The 21,902-nt window shown below is 40.9% G+C and overlaps 1 protein-coding gene across 1 annotated transcript in view; it reads right to left on the reverse strand.

The window, feature by feature from the left end:
- dedd (death effector domain containing) overlaps window positions 1-21,902 on the reverse strand; it is a 93,418-nt gene that overhangs the window by 34,943 nt on the left and 36,573 nt on the right. Inside the window, exon 2 of the mRNA XM_028813484.2 lies at window positions 9,753-10,412. Coding sequence (XP_028669317.1) covers window positions 9,753-10,293 — 541 coding nt within the window. The 5' untranslated portion in view covers window positions 10,294-10,412. The remainder of the gene's footprint in view (window positions 1-9,752; window positions 10,413-21,902) is intronic.

Genomic DNA, 21,902 nt, shown 5'->3' on the forward strand with positions numbered 1-21,902 from the left:
ATGGAATAGTGCATTCAACATGATCGATAGATTCCTGGAGCAACAACCAGCCATTTGCGCTGCGCTTCTCTCTGCTAAGAAAATGTGCAGCCGGCATCTGCACACTAGACGAAACTGACGTCGCCAACGCAGAAGAAGTTGCTGCAGCCCTCAAGCCATTAAAAGAGGCAACAAACATAATATCTGAAGAAGCCACGCCGACACTGTCTGTGATAGCCCCACTACATGCGCAGCTACTTCACGAAACAAAAGCAGGATTCTGTGGTGAAATAGCACTCGTCTGGAAAATCAAACAGGCAATTCATGAAGATCTGGCCAATCGATACACGAGTCTGACAGAGAAAAATATGCTCCACATATCTTCAAGCCTGGATCCCAGGTTCAAAACACTGCCCCTTTCTCTCTCAGGATGAGCAAAATGACATACATTATAAGGTGATTGCTGAACAGGCAGCACTTGAGGTAATTTATTATATTCTTTAATAGTAAAAGTGAAAAACACTAGTTGCATGACAGTGGCATGACAATATGCTATTAGCAAAACCACATACACAATGTGTATGGTTGTGAAATTACCATTGACATGTAGCACTTTAAATGTACCACAATAATATCTAGTTATTGCTTAGTTTGATTGATATATATATATATATATATATATATATATATATATATATATATATATGTATGTATGTATGTATGTATGTATGTATGGTATATACAATAATTAATAACAACACTAAGTTTCTAATTGAAAGATAAAGGTTGATTGATTGCATTTCTGTTTTCTTTTATGGTGCATTAATGCAGAATGAGGAGCCAGACATCCCAAATGAAGTGCTGGATGATGAAGGCCCCCCTGTTCCCAAAAAAAGAAATACTTCCCTGCTGAATTCACTGTGCAAGACTTTCACTGATGTCAGAGTTGTTCCTAAATCCGCTGGCACCAGAGCTGAGGAAGAGATGAAGAAGTATTTGGAAACTCCCTCATTGTCATTCTCAGAAGACCCCCTAACTTGGTGGAAGTCTCAGGAGACTGTCTTTCCCCTCCTTGCAAAATTGGCTAAATGCTACCTATGCATTCCTGGTACTAGTGTTGCAGCAGAGAGGGTATTCTCAACTGCTGGGGACATAGTAACTGCACAGCAGAGCATGCTCACTCCAGAACATGTAGACCAGCTTCTGTTTCTACAAAAGAACATGTACATTCCAGTAGATGGTGGACTTTAAACTCACTAATGTGCATACACCTGAATCTAATCTAATCTAATATATTCTGATCTGTTGTCAGTTTGACTGTAGTTGTCACAGTTCAAAAACTTGTCTGCTGAAATGGAAACGGTTTAGGTAAAAAGAAAATGTTCACAATTAATTAATATTTTGGATATTACACTTATTACAGCACTTTACAGCCCAATGTAGCAGCATTTTTATTTATTCTGATAATGGCACTTTACAACTAACTATAGCAGCTCTTATTTGGTTTTATTTAATCTTCTTTATAAGTTGTTTAATTTAAGTTGAAAGTTTGCAGTTTATATTTGCAACAGTTTATATTTTTGTAATGTGACTTCAAATATTATCTCAGGGCTGTATTTTGCATCAGACTGATGGAAAATAAAAAATAATAATAACGTTTTGAATCGAGAATCATTTTGAATCGAGAATCGGATTTGAAGCGAATCGTGAGCCCAAGAATCGAAATCGAATCGTTAGATTTTCTGAAAAGTGCACCCCTAGTGCATACATTATCTTGATTTTAAGAAGGCTTTTGCTAATATACCACTTGAAAGGTTGGTGGTATGTGGTAATTCAAGGCATGGTGATTAGGAGGATACAAAATTGGGTCAGGTCATGGTGGTGGGGTACTTATTTTATAATTGGTTGATGTTACAAACTGTCCTTCAGTGATCAGTGCTGGGGGTCACTGCTCTTTTTAGCATACATACTCTCAAGAGGTGGAAGGACAGAAAATGTAAAATCAGCTAAATTGTTACATAATGATGCTTTGATTGATTGGCCACTGATCTAAAATTGGCCAATTTCCACCCAAAATGATTTTACCAGTGATTTGTAAAATGGCTGATCTAATAATATTTTTAAAGGGAATTAGCTTTTTTAAACTTTACAGTAATTTAGTTGTATAGTGTTCCTTTATGCAAAGTTATGGTACTTGAGGAAGTACATTCATCATTTTCCTGTCGCAACTCCATGTAAAAAGTGTGGACAGTCAGATTTATGGGGACAGTGAAGACAGGAATACTGGCTTTTACATTAAAGAAATATTCACTGGACAACTCCTCACAATCCTATGTGGAGTGGAAGGAAAGAGACACAACGTCTGGTAAAAAATTAAGTTAAACTCTTAATGAACCTTTTTGTTTAGTTCTTTAAATTAAGAAGGGACAATCATGGTCTGAGTGCAAATGGTGAGATAGCTGTGTTCACTACAGTGGGTTACATTTTTAAAGGAAAACTCCACTCAAAAATGATTTGATGTTTTTTATAAGTCACTTACTCCATTTAGTAGTAGTGATGTCTTTGAATATTTTTTTGAAAATAAATAAATATAAAAATAGGATTAGGCAATACTAAGTAACAAAGAATAAAGTACGGTCTGATGGCCAGGAGGACAGAAAAAACAAAAACACTCCAGAGGGCTGAAGAAAAAAAAAAATCTGCAAGCGTTCCGAGGCCACGAAACTGACAGCCCCCAACTGGGCATTCTACCTAACACAAATTATCTAAAACAGTCCTCATGGTTTTTAGGATTCATGTGGAAGAATTAAATGAAGATTACAACTTAAAAGTACACCTTATGAGAAGAATCTAGGAGTCATAGTAGATTAATCAATCTATACAGTATCGAAAAAGTGCGCAGAAGCAATCAAGAAGGCTAAAAGGATGACAGGTTAACACAATGTGGGAATTACAGGTAAAAGGAGGCTATAATTAAGTTGTATAATGAATTAGTAAAGCCTTACCTGGAGCACAGTTCTGATTTCCATATTACAAATAAAGACATAGTAATAGTGGAGAAAGTAGAGTGTTGGGGAATATTCTAGAAATAAGAGGGATGAGCCATGCAGAAAGATTAAAGGAGCGGAACCTTTTCAGTTTACTTAAACCGAGATTGAGAGATGACATGATCGAAGTGTTTAAAATTCTGAAAGGAATTAGTACCTTAGATCTCAGTCGTTATTTTAACATAAGTTCTTTAACAAGACCACATGGGTATGATTGGAAATCTGCTAATTACAAATTTTGCAAAAATGCTCGAAAGTTTTTCTACACAGAAAGAATTGTAGACACATTATCAAGTAGAGTGGTGGTGGTACTTCAGAGACCTTCAAACCTTTAATGACTTTTTGGACAATCTAGGTGAACAGGATGTATAAGCTTGCTGGACTGAACAGCCTGTTCTTGTCATAATTGTTCTAAAATTTTTAAGAATCAATAGCATAAATAAGTGCACTTAAGAAGCACACAGAAACGGTACATTTATTATCTGATATTGTAACAGCATAAAAGTGACAATTACAAAAGTTTTTTGCATTGAAAATACAGTGGTATTCTGCCAACTTTATTACTTAAAAATCCATCAAATTCATTTATTAAGTGAGATACTTGTAATCCTGCACCAAAATTCATTATCTGCTACTCATATTCACAGGTGAAATTGTAGCACCGGCATAGGCATACTGAAAAAAAACTCTTTTGCTCAGGACACAGAATTTAAAATCACATTAAAACTATTTTAGTCAGATAGCAAGTCATAAAAAGCATTTATTTTTACAATAAAATAAAATGCTCTATGCAGGTAGAGCCTTCAGCTATAAGTTACCAAATCTCTGAATGACCTACCCACTAATACAAGGTAATACTCATTGATTTATGTTAAAGGAAAATTTTAGCATAGTATATACTTTGTAATTGCTGCTTAAGCTGTTTCACATTTCTATCGTACACTACTTTTCAACTGTAGGCTTTTTTGCCATAACAAAAAAAATTTCTTTCCTATAAGCTTTTTGTTTTCTGTGGTGACACTTGTATCTTGAGTGGATACATGACCCCATAATATGGGTCGATTTACACAAATAACCCTGGCCATCTGACCATAGTTTGTAAATTTTAACATTAAGTTTCTGCTCTAGAGTTTTTATACTCTCCTTTCATCTTTAGCTATAATTTTTGCAATGCACTTGCCATGTTCATGTATGAAAATGTGCAATACAAATAAATATTGTTGTGCCAAAATGAAACTTAACTAGATATGGAATAATCCTTTTCAGAACAAAACAGACTTTGTATTGTCTTTGAATTTAAAGTACAGTGGAACCTTGGTTCACGAACGTACAAATCTGTTTACGACCAAAAAGTTCGCCAAACTTTTGCATCTGTTCACGACCACACACTCGGGATACGGACAAGCCAGTTTCCCTTTCGGTTTGTGTGCGCCGATGATTTCTGCACATGTTCAGTCTGCCTCGCTCGCTGCACAGGGAGAGAGAGCGAGACACACACAGAGACCCGAGAGAGAGAGACACACACACACACACACAGGCGCGAGAGAGAGAGACACACACACACACAGGCGTGCGCGTGAGAGAGAGAGACACACACACACACAGGCGTGCGCGTGAGAGAGACACACACACACACACACATACATACATACATACAGGCGTGCGCGTGAGAGAGAGACACACACATACAGGCGTGCGCGCGAGAGAGAGACACACACACACAGGCGTGCGCAAGAGAGAGACACACACACACACAGGCGTGCGCGAGAGAGAGACACACACACACACAGGCGTGCGCGAGAGAGAGAGACACACACACACAGGCGTGCGCGAGAGAGAGAGACACACACACAGGCGTGCGCGAGAGAGACACACACACACACACAGGCGTGCGCGAGAGACACACACACACACAGGCGTGCGCGAGAGAGAGAGACACACAGGCATGCGCGAGAGAGAGAGACACACACACACAGGCGTGCGCGAGAGAGAGAGAGAGAGAGACACACACACACACAGGCGTGCGCGAGACAGAGACACACACACACACAGGCGTGCGCGAGAGAGAGACACACACACACAGGCGTGCGCGAGAGAGAGACACACACACACAGGCGTGCGCGAGAGAGAGAGACACACACACACACAGGCGTGCGCGAGAGAGAGAGAGACACACACACACAGGCGTGAGAGAGAGAGAGACACACACACACAGGCGTGCGCGAGAGAGAGAGACACACACACACAGGTGTGCGCGAGAGAGAGAGACACACACAGGTGTGCGCGAGAGAGAGAGAGAGAGACACACACAGGTGTGCGCGAGAGAGAGAGAGAGACACACACAGGTGTGCGCGAGAGAGAGAAAGAGACACACACAGGTGTGCGCGAGAGAGAGAGAGAGACACACACAGGCGTGCGCGAGAGAGACACACACACACAGGCGTGCGCGAGAGAGAGAGAGACACACACACAGGCGTACGCGAGAGAGAGACACACACACACACAGGCGTGCGCGAGAGAGAGACACACACACACACAGGCGTGCGCGAGAGAGAGAGAGAGAGACACACACACACACAGGCGTGCGCGAGAGAGAGAGACACACACACACACAGGCGTGCGCGAGAGAGAGAGAGAGACACACACACACACAGGCGTGAGAGAGAGAGAGACACACACACACAGGCGTGCGCGAGAGAGAGACACACACACAGGTGTGCGCGAGAGAGAGAGACACACACAGGTGTGCGCGAGAGAGAGAGAGAGAGACACACACAGGTGTGCGCGAGAGAGAGAAAGAGACACACACAGGTGTGCGCGAGAGAGAGAGAGAGACACACACAGGCGTGCGCGAGAGAGAGAGAGACACACACACACACAGGCGTGCGCGAGAGAGAGAGAGAGACACACACACAGGCGTACGCGAGAGAGAGACACACACACACACACAGGCGTGCGCGAGAGAGAGACACACACACACACAGGCGTGCGCGAGAGAGAGAGAGAGAGAGAGACACACACACACACAGGCGTGCGCGAGACAGAGACACACACACACAGGCGTGCGCGAGAGAGAGAGACACACACACACACAGGCGTGCGCGAGAGAGAGAGACACACACACAGGCGTGCGCGAGAGAGAGAGACACACACACACAGGCGTGCGCGAGAGAGAGACACACACACACACACAGGCGTGCGCGAGAGAGAGAGAGAGACACACACACAGGCGTGCGCGAGAGAGAGACACACACACAGGCGTGCGCGAGAGAGAGAGACACACACACACAGGCGTGCGCGAGAGAGAGAGACACACACACACAGGCGTGCGCGAGAGAGAGAGACACACACACACAGGCGTGCGCGAGAGAGAGACACACACACACACACAGGCATGCGCGAGAGAGAGAGACACACACACACAGGCGTGCGCGAGAGAGAGAGAGAGACACACACACACACAGGCGTGCGCGAGAGAGAGAGACACACACACAGGCGTGCGCGAGAGAGAGACACACACACACAGGCGTGCGCGAGAGAGAGACACACACACACAGGCGTGCGCGAGAGAGAGACACACACACACAGGCGTGCGCGAGAGAGAGACACACACACACAGGCATGCGCGAGAGAGAGAGAGACACACACACACAGGCATGCGCGAGAGAGAGAGACACACACAGGTGTGCGCGAGAGAGAGAGAGAGAGAGAGACACACACAGGTGTGCGCGAGAGAGAGAGAGAGACACACACAGGTGTGCGCGAGAGAGAGACACACACACAGGTGTGCGCGAGAGAGAGACACACACACAGGCGTGCGCGAGAGAGACACACACACACAGGCGTGCGCGAGAGAGACACACACACACAGGCGTGCGCGAGAGAGAGAGGGGGCTAGACACATATGGCAGAGAAGGCAGTTAAAGAATGCACCGGGCTTGATTTGGTTTTCACTTCTGTTTACAGCGATCGGTTCGTAGCGTGCATTGTTGCAATGTTACGTTTCTTGGTGGTTTATTAAATTACGGATTTTTCAAATGTTCATTTTTTCCCCTGTGCTTAAAACTCATTAAAAAAGTGTTTTTAGCGAGCGGTTCGTAGCACTATAGCGCTAACTCCTGCAGTGTTAAGTTTTCTCTGTTGTTCAAGGTTTTCTCAGTGTTATTCAATGTTTTTACATTTAGTTTACTATTACGCTGTGCATTCTATGGTATAATTAACCATATTTGTGCTTAAAAACTTTAAAAAAATATATATTTACATACAGTTCGTATGGTCTGGAACGTATTAATTGTATTTACATACAATCCTATGGGGGAAATTACTTCGGTTCACAACCAAATCGGGTTACGACCAGAGTTTTGAAACGAATTATGGTCGTGAACCAAGGTTCCACTGTACTGTAAAATTTTTAGGTATATAATACATATGTCTGGGTGCGTATTAAATGTTTTTCATGCTACATGGTATTTACTGTACCACATTAAGGTCATGAGCTTTACCATACACTATATATTTTCCATTTCCACAACTTTTATATCGGAATGTTACTGTACCAATTCATTACGTTTTAAACAGGTTAATGTAATTAGGTTAATAAAATGAGATCAGAAACAAATACTTTATGGGAATTCTGTTTGTTGTAATTGTTAAAATGTGAAAATGAAACTTTTATTTCTTCATTCTTTAACCAGGATCTTTACAGTGAATAACAGTGTTTGAAAATGTTGCTTAGAGAAAGAAAAAAACCCACACAAAAACTTTTTCATGTTATACCATGCAGAAAGTGGCAAGCTGAAGTCCTGTTTGGTTACAATATCATTCTGTCCCATTAGCAAGGAAGAAAGTGAATGCTTTGCAGTGGCTCTGTTCAATACAATTGTATGTCAATATACTCCAAAAAACCAGCATACAGAATTCAAAGGCACCAACAGACCAAGCAGAAGCAGCACAAACTTCATTTTGTCACAGAGTAATATATACATATTACTTAAAAGTTTATTTCAGAGTAGCTAAATTTCCAACTGGTCTATGACACTGAAAGTGTACAGTGCATCCGGAAAGTATTCACAGCGCATCACTTTTTCCACATTTTTTTATGTTACAGCCTTATTCCAAAATGGATTAAATTCATTTTTTTCCTCAGAATTCTACACAAAACACCCCATAATAACAATGTGAAAAACGTTTACTTGAGATTTTTGCAAATTTATTAAAAATAAAAAAAATTGAGAAAGCACATGTACATAAGTATTCACAGTCTTTGCCATGAAGCTCGAAATTGAGCTCAGGTGCATCCTGTTTCCCCTGATCATCCTTGAGATGTTTCTGCAGCTTAATTGGAGTCCACCTGTGGTAAATTCAGTTGATTGGACATGATTTGGAAAGGCACACACCTGTCTATATAAGGTCCCACAGTTGACAGATCATGTCAGAGCACAAACCAAGCATGAAGTCAAAGGAATTGTCTGTAGACCTCTGAGACAGGGTTGTCTCGAGGCACAAATCTGGGGAAGGTTACAGAAAAATTTCTGCTGCTTTGAAGGTCCCAATGAACACAGTGGCCTCCATCATCCGTAAGCGGAAGAAGTTCGAAACCACCAGGACTCTTCCTAGAGCTGGCCAGCCATCTAAACTGAGCGATCGGGGGATAAGGGCCTTAGTCAGGGAGGTGACCAAGAACCCGATGGTCACTCTGTCAGAGCTCCAGAGGTCCTCTGTGGAGAGAGGAGAACCTTGCAGAAGGACAACCATCTCTGCAGCCAAACCACCAATCAGACTTATATGGTAGAGTGGCCAGATAGAAGCCACTCCTTAGTAAAAGGCACATGGCAGCCCACCTGGAGTTTGCCAAAAGGCACCTGAAGGACTTTCAGACCATGAGAAAGAAAATTCTCTGGTCTGATGAGACAAAGATTGAACTCTTTGGTGTGAATGCCAGGCGTCACGTTTGGAGGAAACCTGGCACCATCCCTACAGTGAAGCAGGTGGTGGCAGCATCATGCTGTGGGGATGTTTTTCAGCGGCAGGAACTGGGAGACTAGTCCGGATAAAGGGAAAGATGACTGCAGAAATGTACAGAGACATCCTGGATGAAAACCTGCTCCAGAGCGCCCTTGACCTCAGACTGGGGCGACGGTTCATCTTTCAGCAGGACAACGACCCTAAGCACACAGCCAAGATATCAAAGGAGTGGCAACAGGACAACTCTGTGAATGTCCTTGAGTGGCCCAGCCAGAGCCCAGACTTGAATCCGGTTGAACATCTCTGGAGAGGTCTTAAAATGGTTGTGCACCGACGCTTCCCATCCAACCTGATGGAGGCTGAGAGGTGCTACAAAGAGGAATGGGCGAAACTGGCCAAGGATAGGTGTGCCAAGCTTGTGGCATCATATTCAAAAAGACTTGAGGCTGTAATTGCTGCCAAAGGTGCATCGACAAAGTATTGAGCAAAGGCTATGAATACTTATGTACATGTGATTTCTCATTTTTTTGTTTTTAACAAATTTGCAAAAACCTCGAGTAAACTTTTTTCACATGGTCATTATGGGGTGTTGTTTGCAGAATTCTGAGGAAAAAAATTAATCCATTTTGGAATAAGGCTGTAACATAACAAAATGTGGAAAAAAGTGATGCGCTGTGAATACTTTCCGGATGCACTGCATGTGTGTGAATTGAATTGTTGGGGGGGGGGGGGGGGGGGGGAACCGACAAATAAAATACTTACCAGCTTGTCTTCGTCTCAGAGTCACATATGGCAAAAGGTCATGCCGTGTAATAATCCTAAGCAACTGCAGTACATGTCTGAAATTGGTCTCATCACACCTGCCTTGGCGTTCCAGGGCTAAAAAGAAGTCTCTTCCATTTCTTATACCTCCACGTTCATACTCGTCAATTACGTCAACAAACAGGAATGACAGCACCCTCACATCCCGATGTGTCAGCTGCGCTCCAACTATCTCAAACATTCGATGTAAAGAATATAACCCATGAGCTTTGTCAACTGCTTCCTCGGGCCAGGGTTCAAATCTAGAGCTTTGCGTTCTCCTTGAGAACTGACTGCACCCATTATTTGAATTTGTTGCTGAAGCCACACCTCCCATTGTGGAAGAGGCAAACGTAGTGTTCAGAGATGTGTAATAGTTAGAGTTTCGGGCAGGGTTAAGCTGGTTGGTATTGGGAGATAAATTCCTTGTAATCAACCAATTTTGTGAATTGTTCATGTGGTCCTCATGATTACTTTGGTTTCTTGCTGCTTGAGATATCATCACTTTGTATGGACCACTAAAAATCTGTCACCTTAAATCTTGAGTTAAAAAAAGAAAAAAAAAACCTTGCAATTCTGTGGAGGCACAAAATTCTTGTCTTTAGTCTTCTCTGCAAGGATCTGTCAAAGAGAGGTTTAAAAAAAAGTGAGACATGATAAAAAATCCATATAAATTTTCTACTTAAAGCATGAACCATACAAAAGAAATCCAGCTAAAGACTGAAGCTGGTGTATTTTTTTAAATTATAGTATACTACAATAATATTTTGTTCTCATTAAATAAAACACATGGAAAGATTATGCTACATACTTATAGGTTGTGTCATTACATTTACAAATAAATGCTATATAAACCTGCAAGAACAGGTGGCAACCAAATTTTCTAATTAAAAAGATGAAATGTTTGCCACTTCAATTCTTGTTAAGATAAATGCATAAACATCACACCCAGAAAACATCTGCAGTTAAACAGACATGAAAAACATTATTTAAATAAATAAATAAATAAATAAATAAAACTGAACTGGTCAGTCTAATCTGTTATTAATGCTTAGTGGTTACACTGGACGTATACAGGAAAGCTGCTATACAGTATATACTCGTGATCATTACTCTTGCAGATTAAGTTTTCTTACAATGTCATGTCTGAAGTAAAGTACTGTCTGGACAGCATTAGTCTTGCACCGACAGATGCATTAGTAAAAAAAAAAACGATTGATTATTTACATCTTCAATGGACATTACTTTGCCAACGTTTTGAACTATGCAATTGAATATTTGTACCCTAATTGGATACAAATAGGCTATAAAGGCATTGTCTTTACACTAGTAACTTTAAAGGCATCTTTAGCAGATATAAATCAGTATACATTTTCCTCTTGCAAATTATCCCTGTTCAACAAGGTGGATGTACAGGATTTTTCTACACTTTATGCATTTTAATGATAATTAAAGGTCCACTGAGGAGACACCTAAAGCATATTAACAACAGAGGGCAAGTGAAGTAGAGGAGGTTCTGCAAAACTGAAACTTTTGAAGTTTTGACAAAAGCTGCAAGAGTGCTGTGGTCAGTCTGGATACATGAATAGAGTCAAGATTTGTGGGACTGTTCAATGAATGCAACTACATAAAGTCTCTGAACGTGTCACCTCACATTTTTCTACATCTGTGAAAAGGGTAAATCCCTTAAAATGAATGTTAGACTTTTGCTAGGTTATCATGCCACTGGTGCTGGTTTTAACACCTTACACAACATTCTTAGAATGTGTAAACTTTCAGTAACCAAGTGCATCTGATAAGTGTGTTGAGGTCCAAGATCAGCTCTGCAGGAGATGAGATTTCCACAAGGAATGCAACTCTGAAATTGTGGGAGGCTATGAAAGGAAATGGGGATGGGAATTTGGAGTTTACTAATTGCAGCAGTGCTATTTATGGATGGATGATCCTCATCACTGCCTCAAAAGAAGTACCGTTAAGTTTGCGGTTGGAGTTGATGACCAATGAATGTGAAGTCAAAAAAATTACTTGTCCTTTGAAATGAAAATTTGAAGAGAATACGGAAAACATTTTATAAACATTTATTCACAATGCAAGAAATTCAGCTCAGGATTCACAGAAATTCAAATTTTTAATGCACAAATTGGTGTACCTATGTATCTGCTTGGTAAACACTCTTCATTGCTTATTACAAGAAGAGTCAACATCTTTTTTTTTTTACAAACATTATTTTACAATTATACCAAATTTGTTACTAAGCAATTGATTTTTTTTAATTGTTTACATTTTGTTAAGGCCATATACACAGGACATCAGCTTCCTGATGCAATTTCTCTTGACCAGAACACTCAGTTGTGGAATACAACAATCAACCAACCGTTCAGTGAAGTTGCACAAATATGCTGCAGAAGTCGAGGAGACAGGGCTTGTGTTTAAAGCTTCCCTTTATAATTTGGGCCATCCAATTGGATGAGTTTCACACCAGGTGGCGGTGTAAAGTCAGTTCTTGAAATGGGGTAGTGACACATAGGCAGTTCCTGGTAGTTAATGTATGTGTAACATTAATTGTAAGGTGAAAAATGTCCATTCGCACCTTCAAGGTGAAGAGTACTATGCCCACCCAGTTTTTTATGTAAATTGTGTATACCAGGGTGCCTTTGGGCCTCAGATGGGATACTACACCCCCTTCCATGCACAAAAATGAGTACAATGAAAGTTCTAACCCCCCAAAATTCACCCACTGGGAAAGGAATTTATTACCGGAGGATCTCTGTAGTTTTAGTCCCAATCAAATAGCCCAAATGATAGATTTGCTGACATGCCAATTCACACAGGACTAATTTAACCTTGGGTTACTTTTTACATACTTTTTATAAAAGGCAAAAAGTCAGTGTAATTTTTACGTGAACATGCATTCCACTAAAATTTATAGACAAGACTAAAATTACAGAGTTCCTCCGGTAATAATTACCCCACCTACAAGGGTAAAACTAATCCCATCGAAACAGGACTCAAACGTAACTTTGTTAAATTTAAGGGTTAAAAACAGGCTGAAGTATGCTTTTATGTCCCAGATTGCTTAGTGAATTTGCATTCATTTAATTTCATTATTAGACAAACTGACAGCTGTCAATTCTTGACTGTGTTTAGAAATTTAACCTTCTAGGCATTACATGTTTTTCTCAAAAAAACATGTAAAAAGCATTACATTTTTGGGCTTGGAAAATTAAATTTTTATTAAATATCCTTCTACTATAAAACATGCAATACACTAAAAGTACAAAGTCAGAAGTATTGAAAGTATAATGACACAAATAACAATAGTGATAATGATAACAGTAATAATTATAAAAAATAATATGATCTGCACACTGCACATGTGCAAGTGACACATCACTTTTGGATTCACCGTAATCACTTTTTCACTGACCATTTCAGTTTCAATGCCTGAAGACAGATTAACCTTATCACTGCTGATAAGACATTTCTTACGAGATACCATTATGAGTCCAGGAGAATATGCAGCTACTTTGTTGCATGGGTAACACTCAGACCTGATGCTTACACAAGACACACCTATACCACTGCAAAAGTACCACTCCATACTAATGCTGTTGGCGTTTTTACAGTCTGAGTAATCCTCGGGTCTTATGCGAGATGCATCTATACCGTTGTTGTTACTCGGACTAATGCTTATAGTACTGTTTTTAAAGCCCAAGTGATGCTTGTGTCTAACTCTAAGGAGGTTAAAGAAACAAAAACTTCACTTCTTTAACATGTTTATAGTGGGCTAACTGCCCTTAAACCTTAATCTAAAAAAATCAGTGACACACACATTACAAAAATGCTCAAGGGTAACTTGAGCATTATAAAAAATTAACTGTAGATGACAGTCCAGCAGAAAGAAAAAAAAAAAAAAAAAATCAGGGCTTTGTAGGATGCCATTCTCTATGATGCCATTAATTCCATTTTGCTTTAAAGGTCTTCCTGAAATGACATTTGATTTTGTCAACAGTTTAAGGTATTTTCAAAGTAAATAATTTCAGTGTCATTCTCAAACCAGTTTAGTCCAATTTAGAGAAAAAAAAAAAAAAAATGCAGAGAAGCATATAAAGAAAACGTGAACTTTGCACAGTTAACCAGGTGCCAGATTTTTGAACCTATTCTTTTAAAGGCATTCAAATAGTACACTAATACATGACTGAATAATTTGAATAAAGGTTAATTTAAAAGTTCAGGTAAATACAGGTTTCTGAATAATTGGCATCATGCACTTTAAAAGATTCTGTTCAGACCAGGGATGTCTTTGGTACTTCGGTATCAAGTCGACATCAAAATTCTGAAAACGTAACAATACCCTTTTTTTTTATATACACAGTATTATTCCTACCAAGTGAAAGTCGGCACTGCACTCACAGGTGATTTTAAGTACACAAATTACTTTGAAAGGCACAATAATATGAAAATGGCTAACAATGGTGATGATCCATCCACCCGCCGATTCATTTTCTAAACTTGCATATCCAGAGCAGGGGTACAATGGGCAGAGGAAGAAACAATCCTTGGGCAGGGTGCCAGTCCACTGCAGGGTGAACATCAACACACACACTTTAAACATCATCAGTCCATCAGAACCACATTAACACATGTTGTAAAGAAACAGCAGATGTCATAACTGGAAATGCATTGTGTTTGAGGCAGGAGAATTTCAGCCCACGATTGCAGGAATTAGGGATGCCCCAATTTTTTTTTCTTTAAGGCCAATACTGATCATTGATTTCATGTTACTTGATCAGCAGATTCTGATTTTTTTTTTGTCTTTAATATCCCTTTAAAGAACATTTTATACTAAACTCCTGCATAACCAGACAAGCAGAAGTCTTGTGTACTATATTAAAGTATATTTTTATAGTTAAACTATAGACCACGGGTGTTAACTGTTCATTTTTATTAAAATTAAATTCTGTAGGATTATTGATCAATAACCATAAAATACTAAAATACTTTTCTTAAAATACAGTACAGTGATCGACAGAAAGATAGTTGGTCTTTTTAAGCATTCGCCACAGCAAACTCCTGTCTCAAGAATGCATGAACAGAAGTTGGTATGTAACCAAAAATTCTTCAGCAAGATGATTGCTACTAAATGGAACAGCCCATTCTATATGATGCAAAGACTGCTGGAGCAGTACAGAGCTCTTGGGAATATGCCGCCGATTTCGAGTTGCTTGAAACTTAACGTTTAATCAGCGGCGCTTGATCGAGAACATAATCACACACATAGTCCCATTTGAACAATTGACAAAAGAAACTCGCAAATATGAAGCCTTGGATTCAATTGGATTCCCTTAACGCATTAAAATGACTATTAACTAAACACACACCTATGGAGGTTGTAGTCAAAACCAGTAAAAGTGCTATATTGGAGGCTGTAAACAATTGTTTCAGTGAGATTTACAGAGCCCATGTACCGTGTTGCCACTACAGTAGAACCAAGATACAAAGACTTATTTCGATGCAGAGAGGAAAAAAAAAAAAAATCACTGGCACTCAGTTGCAAGTTCTGATGGGGTCAGCATCAAACAGAGCAAAGAAGCAACTCTCAGGCAGGTTGTCCACAGCAGAAAAGGGCCAAGATAACTGATGAGTTGTTGTGAGCATTCTTTAACTTGTACAAAAAAATTCTTGAAGAGAACACACAAATAACTCTGGAAAGCAGTCAGATGGCAACAGAAAGAAGTATAAAAATACAGAGGTAAACAGCCTTTAGACTATCTTTAAATCATTATTTACATTTACATTTACATCATTTAGCAGACGCTCTTATCCAGAGCGACTTACAACAGTGTTTGTTAGTTTTTTTCGCATACCCCTTGGGGTCAGAGCGCAGGGTCAGCCATTGTACAGCGCCCCCTGGAGCAATTACAGGTTAAGGGCCTTGCTCAAGGGCCCAGCAGAGTAGGATCTCTTTTGGCACTGACGGGGATTCGAACCGGCAACCTTCGGGATACCAGCACAGATCCTTAGCCGCAGAGCCACCACTCCGCCCCTATTGCACTCCGCGCATATTATTATAAGCAATAACAATTCTTCCGGATTGAATAAAACTATTTTAGCGCAATTTTAAATGTTTTAAAAAAAATAATCTTTGATGGCCAAAAAAATTCAGAAGTTAAAGAGCAGTTGCTAGTTTTACCTCACACTAATGTCACCATTGTGTTACTTAAGACATGCTGTACACTACAGTGGGAGTTTACAGACCGGCTTTTGAATGTAACTTTTAGTATCAGCCAACACGTATTTCTAATTGTCAACCTGTATTATTAGTAAAGTAGTAGGCATTCTCAGTGTTAAAACCCCTTTTTAAAGGCAACTACTTTCATTTAGTGACTAAGCTAACTATAGCCTATGCGTCATGCTTTTCAATGAAAAAGCAAAAATTTTAATAAAAAAAATATTTTAAAAAACACACAGTAAAGATGTTCATTCAATCACCCTAAACATTCAACCTACGTTATAACTTGTTTTTAATATGAAGATTCAAATCTTAATCGGACAGCACTGGTAAAAGCAAAATAGTACGAAAGATGGCACTGAATATATGCAGTACAAATATGCATGTTTAAATACTCAGCAGATGCAGGGATTTTTGTCAGAAATACCACTTCCAAGGAATAAAAATCCACTGCATTATCAGAACAGCAGCTGGAATTCTCCATCATTGCCCAAGTAGCGCACGCGTTATTATCAGCCCTGTTCACCAGCATGGGGAGCGAGTGATCATTCAGTGTGGCTTCTAGTAGGCACTTTCCCACGGCAGCAACTTAGTTTACAGGAACCAAGGAGTTCCTGAATGAAGTAGGTCCTGGGCCTCTTGTGGTCCCAGGCCACTTTGTGTGTTGTGTCCCCACTGCACAAAGTAACTGTTGCTTTTATGTAAAATATGCAACATGAAAAGTACAGTGACACGGTGTGAAGTAAGGCACATTCGGGAGTTGACAGGAAACCCCTACCCCATCTTATTGCTTCAATGCGGTGCATAGCATCCCACACCAGGGATGTAGCTATGAACAGTGATGCGGTGTGAAGTATGGAACAAGTATGCTTTGTAAGATGGAGCCAGTATTTATGGTCAACCAATCCGCACAATCTATATATATAATTCTCTAAGCCGCCGCCAGAGCGGCACGACACCCATGAAAGCACGCAGGAAGGAGCCACGCCCACACCCATGAAAGCACGCAGGAAGGAGCCACGCCCGCCAACTCTAAGACCATTGGATACGACGAAAACTCGCACAGCCACGCCCACCAACTCGGATGGACGCCTCGGAAAACACGCCGTCAGTTCTGTTTGTCTGTGCTACAGTCCACACGCAGCTCTGAACCACGTTGACTTTTCGGTTACGACGCACGACCACGTGCAACATCGCAAACTTTTTTTACATGCTACATACAGCAATTTGCATCCACGACAAACATGCGTCTTCTTAGATGGTCCTGCAGGAACATGGAAAACGTTTCCCCGCCCACCAACACTCTTTATTCCCCGGCCCGCGTTCACTGCATCCGCGACAAACATGCGTCTTCTTAGATGGTCCTGCAGGAACACAGAAAACGTTTCCCCGCTCAGCAAAGCAGGACTATGTAAGAAGAGGCATGTTTGTCGCGGATGTGAATTGCTGAATGCAGCGTCTAAAACAGTTTGCGAGGGGTATCCCATGGGATCCTTAAAACAATCCTTTAAAACTGAGGTTAAAACACAATGAAGGAAGCAGTCTTTAAAAACCAATAAGCCCTGTGCCTCTGTTTCATTAGCGTCTCACCTGCTTCACCGATGCAGGCCCTGCAACAGTCGAGACGCTCTCTCAGCAGCTGACTTTGTGTGTCTGACTCCACTGTAGGCTGCAACAAAATTATGAAAGTACGGGCACATTTGTTTCACACAAGCTTTGTGTGTGGGTGGGTTGGTGTTATTTAGTTAATTAGTTACTCGAAGGATTTCAAGATTTAATATGCACAAGCGGTAACACTGCAAAAGCAGCCCAAACCAGAAAAGACGGCTGGCAACAAGTGGCAGGCAAATTAAACGCGTGTGCATTGTACTTACTGAAAGCAGCATTACGGATTTTGCAAATGTTCATTTTTTTCCCTTCTGCTTAAAAAAACTTTTAAAAAGCGGCGTGATTATGCGGCGTATACTACGCTGCGGGTTGGTATGCAGCATGTAAAACAGTTTGTTTGTCGCGGATAATTTGCCTTTTACTATTACACGAAGACAATTTCCTGTTAATACTTCGTTACATTGATATAGCAATCTTCTCAGTATTCAAAGCACTATCCACACAGGGAGAAACCAGGAAGCGAAACCCACAATCTTCCACAGTCTCCTTTACTGCAAAGCAGCAGCACTACTACAGCGCCACAAGGCAGTTAAAGAATACACCGGGCCTCGATTTTGTTTTCACTTCTGTTTACAGAGATCGGGTCATAGATAGCACTGTTGCAATGTTACTTTTCTTGGTGGCTTATTACATTACGGATGTTTCACATGTTCATTTTTTTCCCCTGTGCTTAAAAGACATTAAAAAAGTGTTTCTCAACTGTGACTCCAGAACATCTCAGTACGTAAGCTATATTAAGCGTCAACAACGAAGACTCGCTACACCTTAATCTACAAGTACTGACACTTATCCCTACAGACGAAGTAACTTTCACCAGCGTGGCCTTCTTCGTCACAGACGATCCCGCTTTCAGTCACGGACAATTATATGTTGCTCTCTCCAGAGGTCTATCTTTTCATTCACTCACAGTGGTATCCACAAACCCACCCCATTTGGATAACTGTGTTGTTCAGGAAGTGTTCACCCATCAATACATAATTATACGCCGCGGGTTGGCTAGTTCAATGATAATTCAGCTTGAGCTAAAAGTACATACTCTGGAGTTGGATCTAAAGAAAGTGCCAGGATCTATACAAATGGCCCAGGTTCCTGAGGTGAGAATGATAGAAAAGTTCCTAAGCTTAAAAAAAGTCCCTCAATAAAAGTTCCTGCTGTGGGAAACAGCCTAATGTAATCAACAAATTTATTCTGTCCAAAAAAAATTAAGTAGTATTTAAAATTACAGCGTATAAAACCAACAATCAGATAGCCAGCTAAATGTGGTTCAGCAGAAGCCATTTATTTTAATAACTAGACATTAAGCCCATTACAATAAACGGGCGCTAGAACAGTAGTGCATAAACATTAGTATTTTGCAAGAAGCCTAAAGTAAATTAATAATAAAAATAAAATAGAAATGTATATGACAATACAGCAAGTATAATTAATATTACATTTATCCTCTCCACTGTGGCTGTTGATTGATGTGTTGTGTCTGTTTGAAGATCTCTTATCCTGCCTCTCTTTATTTTAGCTTGTTGTGGCGTCACTCCAGCAAGTACTGTGCAGTTCCCCAGCAAGTATTTTAATCTGTGCTGCCGTGCAGCTGATTATTGTATGTGTGGAGTCTCCCCAGCAACGGATTTTATGTGCGTGAAAATAAATCTACTTTTAAAAGTTATCCTATTGTAATATCCTGAAAATTCGTATATTTAGCAAAACCCCTTCAACGACTGACACTTTACCTGGCCAAGCTTCTTAATCGCAAATCTGACATCCTCAGATTGAACACTTTCACAACAAACAACACTAATCCCACCTCTTTGGGGAAGCTGGTCTCCACATCTCAGTACCCAATTGGATTTTTCTTGACTTATGTTGTAGGTGTTACCTCATTTACCGAATCCGATTGGATCGGGCCGCACGATATTTTATAGGTCCCGCCCTCTCTGACTTGTGTGACGCGTCAGGCGGCCTTTGAAGCATGTGCTAGAGGCGGTGACTCTGCCACTCATTCTGCCCTTCCCTGTACTTCCGCCTTGTCCGTAATATGCGTTTAATTTTCTGTCACAACAGTGGGCAATCAGCAGAGTCTCCCCAGGAACTGATGTAATTAGCTGTTAATGGCGACAAAACTCACTGTTACGTCACAGGCATTCCCTCTCTGCTTGGAGGAATGTTAAGACTCATTGACTCTGCATCTAATCCTTGCGTGTGCTTGAGTTACGAAATGTAAACAAATGTAAATAAAGGCAAGATGGCATCGACATCTCACAAGGGAGCTAAGCGAGTGCAGAAAATACTCAGCAGATGATGTTTTGCGCATTATCGCGGAGTTGGACTCTGATTTTTCAGAATCTGATTGTGTTGACAGTGATCAGGAGATCGCGCAAGAGAGTGAGGAACTGGCATCAGCTGATGGGACACTAGCCAATGCTGCCCCAGCTGAGCGCATTCGCGCACCCGAAGAACCTACGGCAAGGTTTGTGTGGGAGGAATACCCAGACATTGTTCTGTGGGAGCCAAACTGGCTACTGGACTTCACAAGACAGCATGGCTTGATGTTGGACATGACATTACCAGCCGCTGGACTACTTCAGGCTGTTCTCTCCTGATGCTGCTTTTCAGCTACTGTCAGATGAGACACAGGTAGGCAGAGAAATTTTTTGAATCACGGGCTGCGCTTGCACCGCATTCTCGTTTTTCAAAGTGGAAACCCACAACAAAAAATGAGACGAAGGGCATTGTGGCATTACAAATAGAGATGGGACTAGACTTGTGATATAACTTCAGGGAGCAGTGGTCCAAATGTGCTTTGTACCCTGGTGGCTTTGGACAGTTTATGCTGCGTGATAGGTACGTGCTGCTGCAAAGTTTTATTCACTTCTGTGATAACCAGAAGCAAACACAAGGGGTGAGCCAGGCTATAACCCCATGTATAAAGTTTAGCCCCTGCTTGACATTGTGGAACCAACATATAAACAATTTTATGAACCTGGCTGTGATATGTCTGTGCATGAATCTATGATAAAATACAAGGGACACCAATATATGCCAGGCAAGCCCACAAAGTATGGCAAAAAAGGATTTTGTACTGGCAGAAGTAAACACTGGTTTCTGCCTGAAAGTAATTACATACAGTATACAGGAAAGTATTTCTTTCAAAGACAGAACTGTCCCTTGACAAGTCAGGTTGTGCTGGAATTGGAGCTGGTGGCACAGTGAGGGTGAACAGGGGAGACAAGCCTTCACAGTAGAAGCCAGACAGGCTGAAGATGAAAAGAGGTGACAATATGGTTTTCATGCGGGCAGAAAACTTGGTGGCAGTGTCACAATGTCAAACGGGTGACTTGTCTCTCTACAGTACACACTAACAATACATGTGAGAAAGTGCAGCAACAGACAATTGAAAAGGAAGCACCAGTGCAACACATATTGTAAGCAGTCCAATGTGGCAATGCATGCAATTGGCTGCTTTGAGCGATATCATACTTTGTAGGACTTTGCTGTGTAACATGTATGTGATATGTATGTGAAATCATAGTGTATGCAGGCTCATACAACATGCAAGACAGTAACATTTGTCAAAAGTAAATATTTTTTGTTGATTTGATATGTTAAATCATTGCTTTGTGTTCTTTTTTAAAAAAGTTGGTTTTTGGAAAAATATTCAGCCCTGGGATAAAAGAAACAAAAAAAAAAAAAATAGCCCTAAAAGAGTTAAGTGACTTTTACTTATTCCGTTCCCATTGAATCATTTTACTCTTTCAATTTAATTTTTTTTTCAAGGTGGTATTTAACCTCCTTAGCAACAGACTCGAGTGTCACTCAGGTTGTAAAACCAGTGCTGAAAGTGCTAGTCCAGGACATCACTCGGGCAACTGTATAGACATGTCTCACGTAAGCATTAGACCCCAGGATTTTTCAGGCAGTAAAAGTGCCAACAGCGTTAGTGTGGAGTGTTGCTTGGGAAATGATTTAGGTGTGTCTTGCATAAGCAACAGGCCCGAGTGCTACTCAGGCAATGATGCCGACATGTCTTGTCCTAGCCTCATAATGGCGTCTTGAAAGAAATATTTTCAGCAGCCCAGGTGTTGCACACTCTTGCCAGTGATACGAGCAGTGATGACGAGGTGAATCTATCTTCAGGCAGCGAAATTGAAATGGACAGTGAAATCGAAATTTCCCATGAAACCAATTGGTAGCCAACAAAATGTGGCAGATGTTATTTT

The sequence above is a fragment of the Erpetoichthys calabaricus genome, chromosome 11 (genome assembly GCF_900747795.2).
Source record: "Erpetoichthys calabaricus chromosome 11, fErpCal1.3, whole genome shotgun sequence".
Lineage (NCBI taxonomy): Eukaryota > Metazoa > Chordata > Cladistia > Polypteriformes > Polypteridae > Erpetoichthys > Erpetoichthys calabaricus.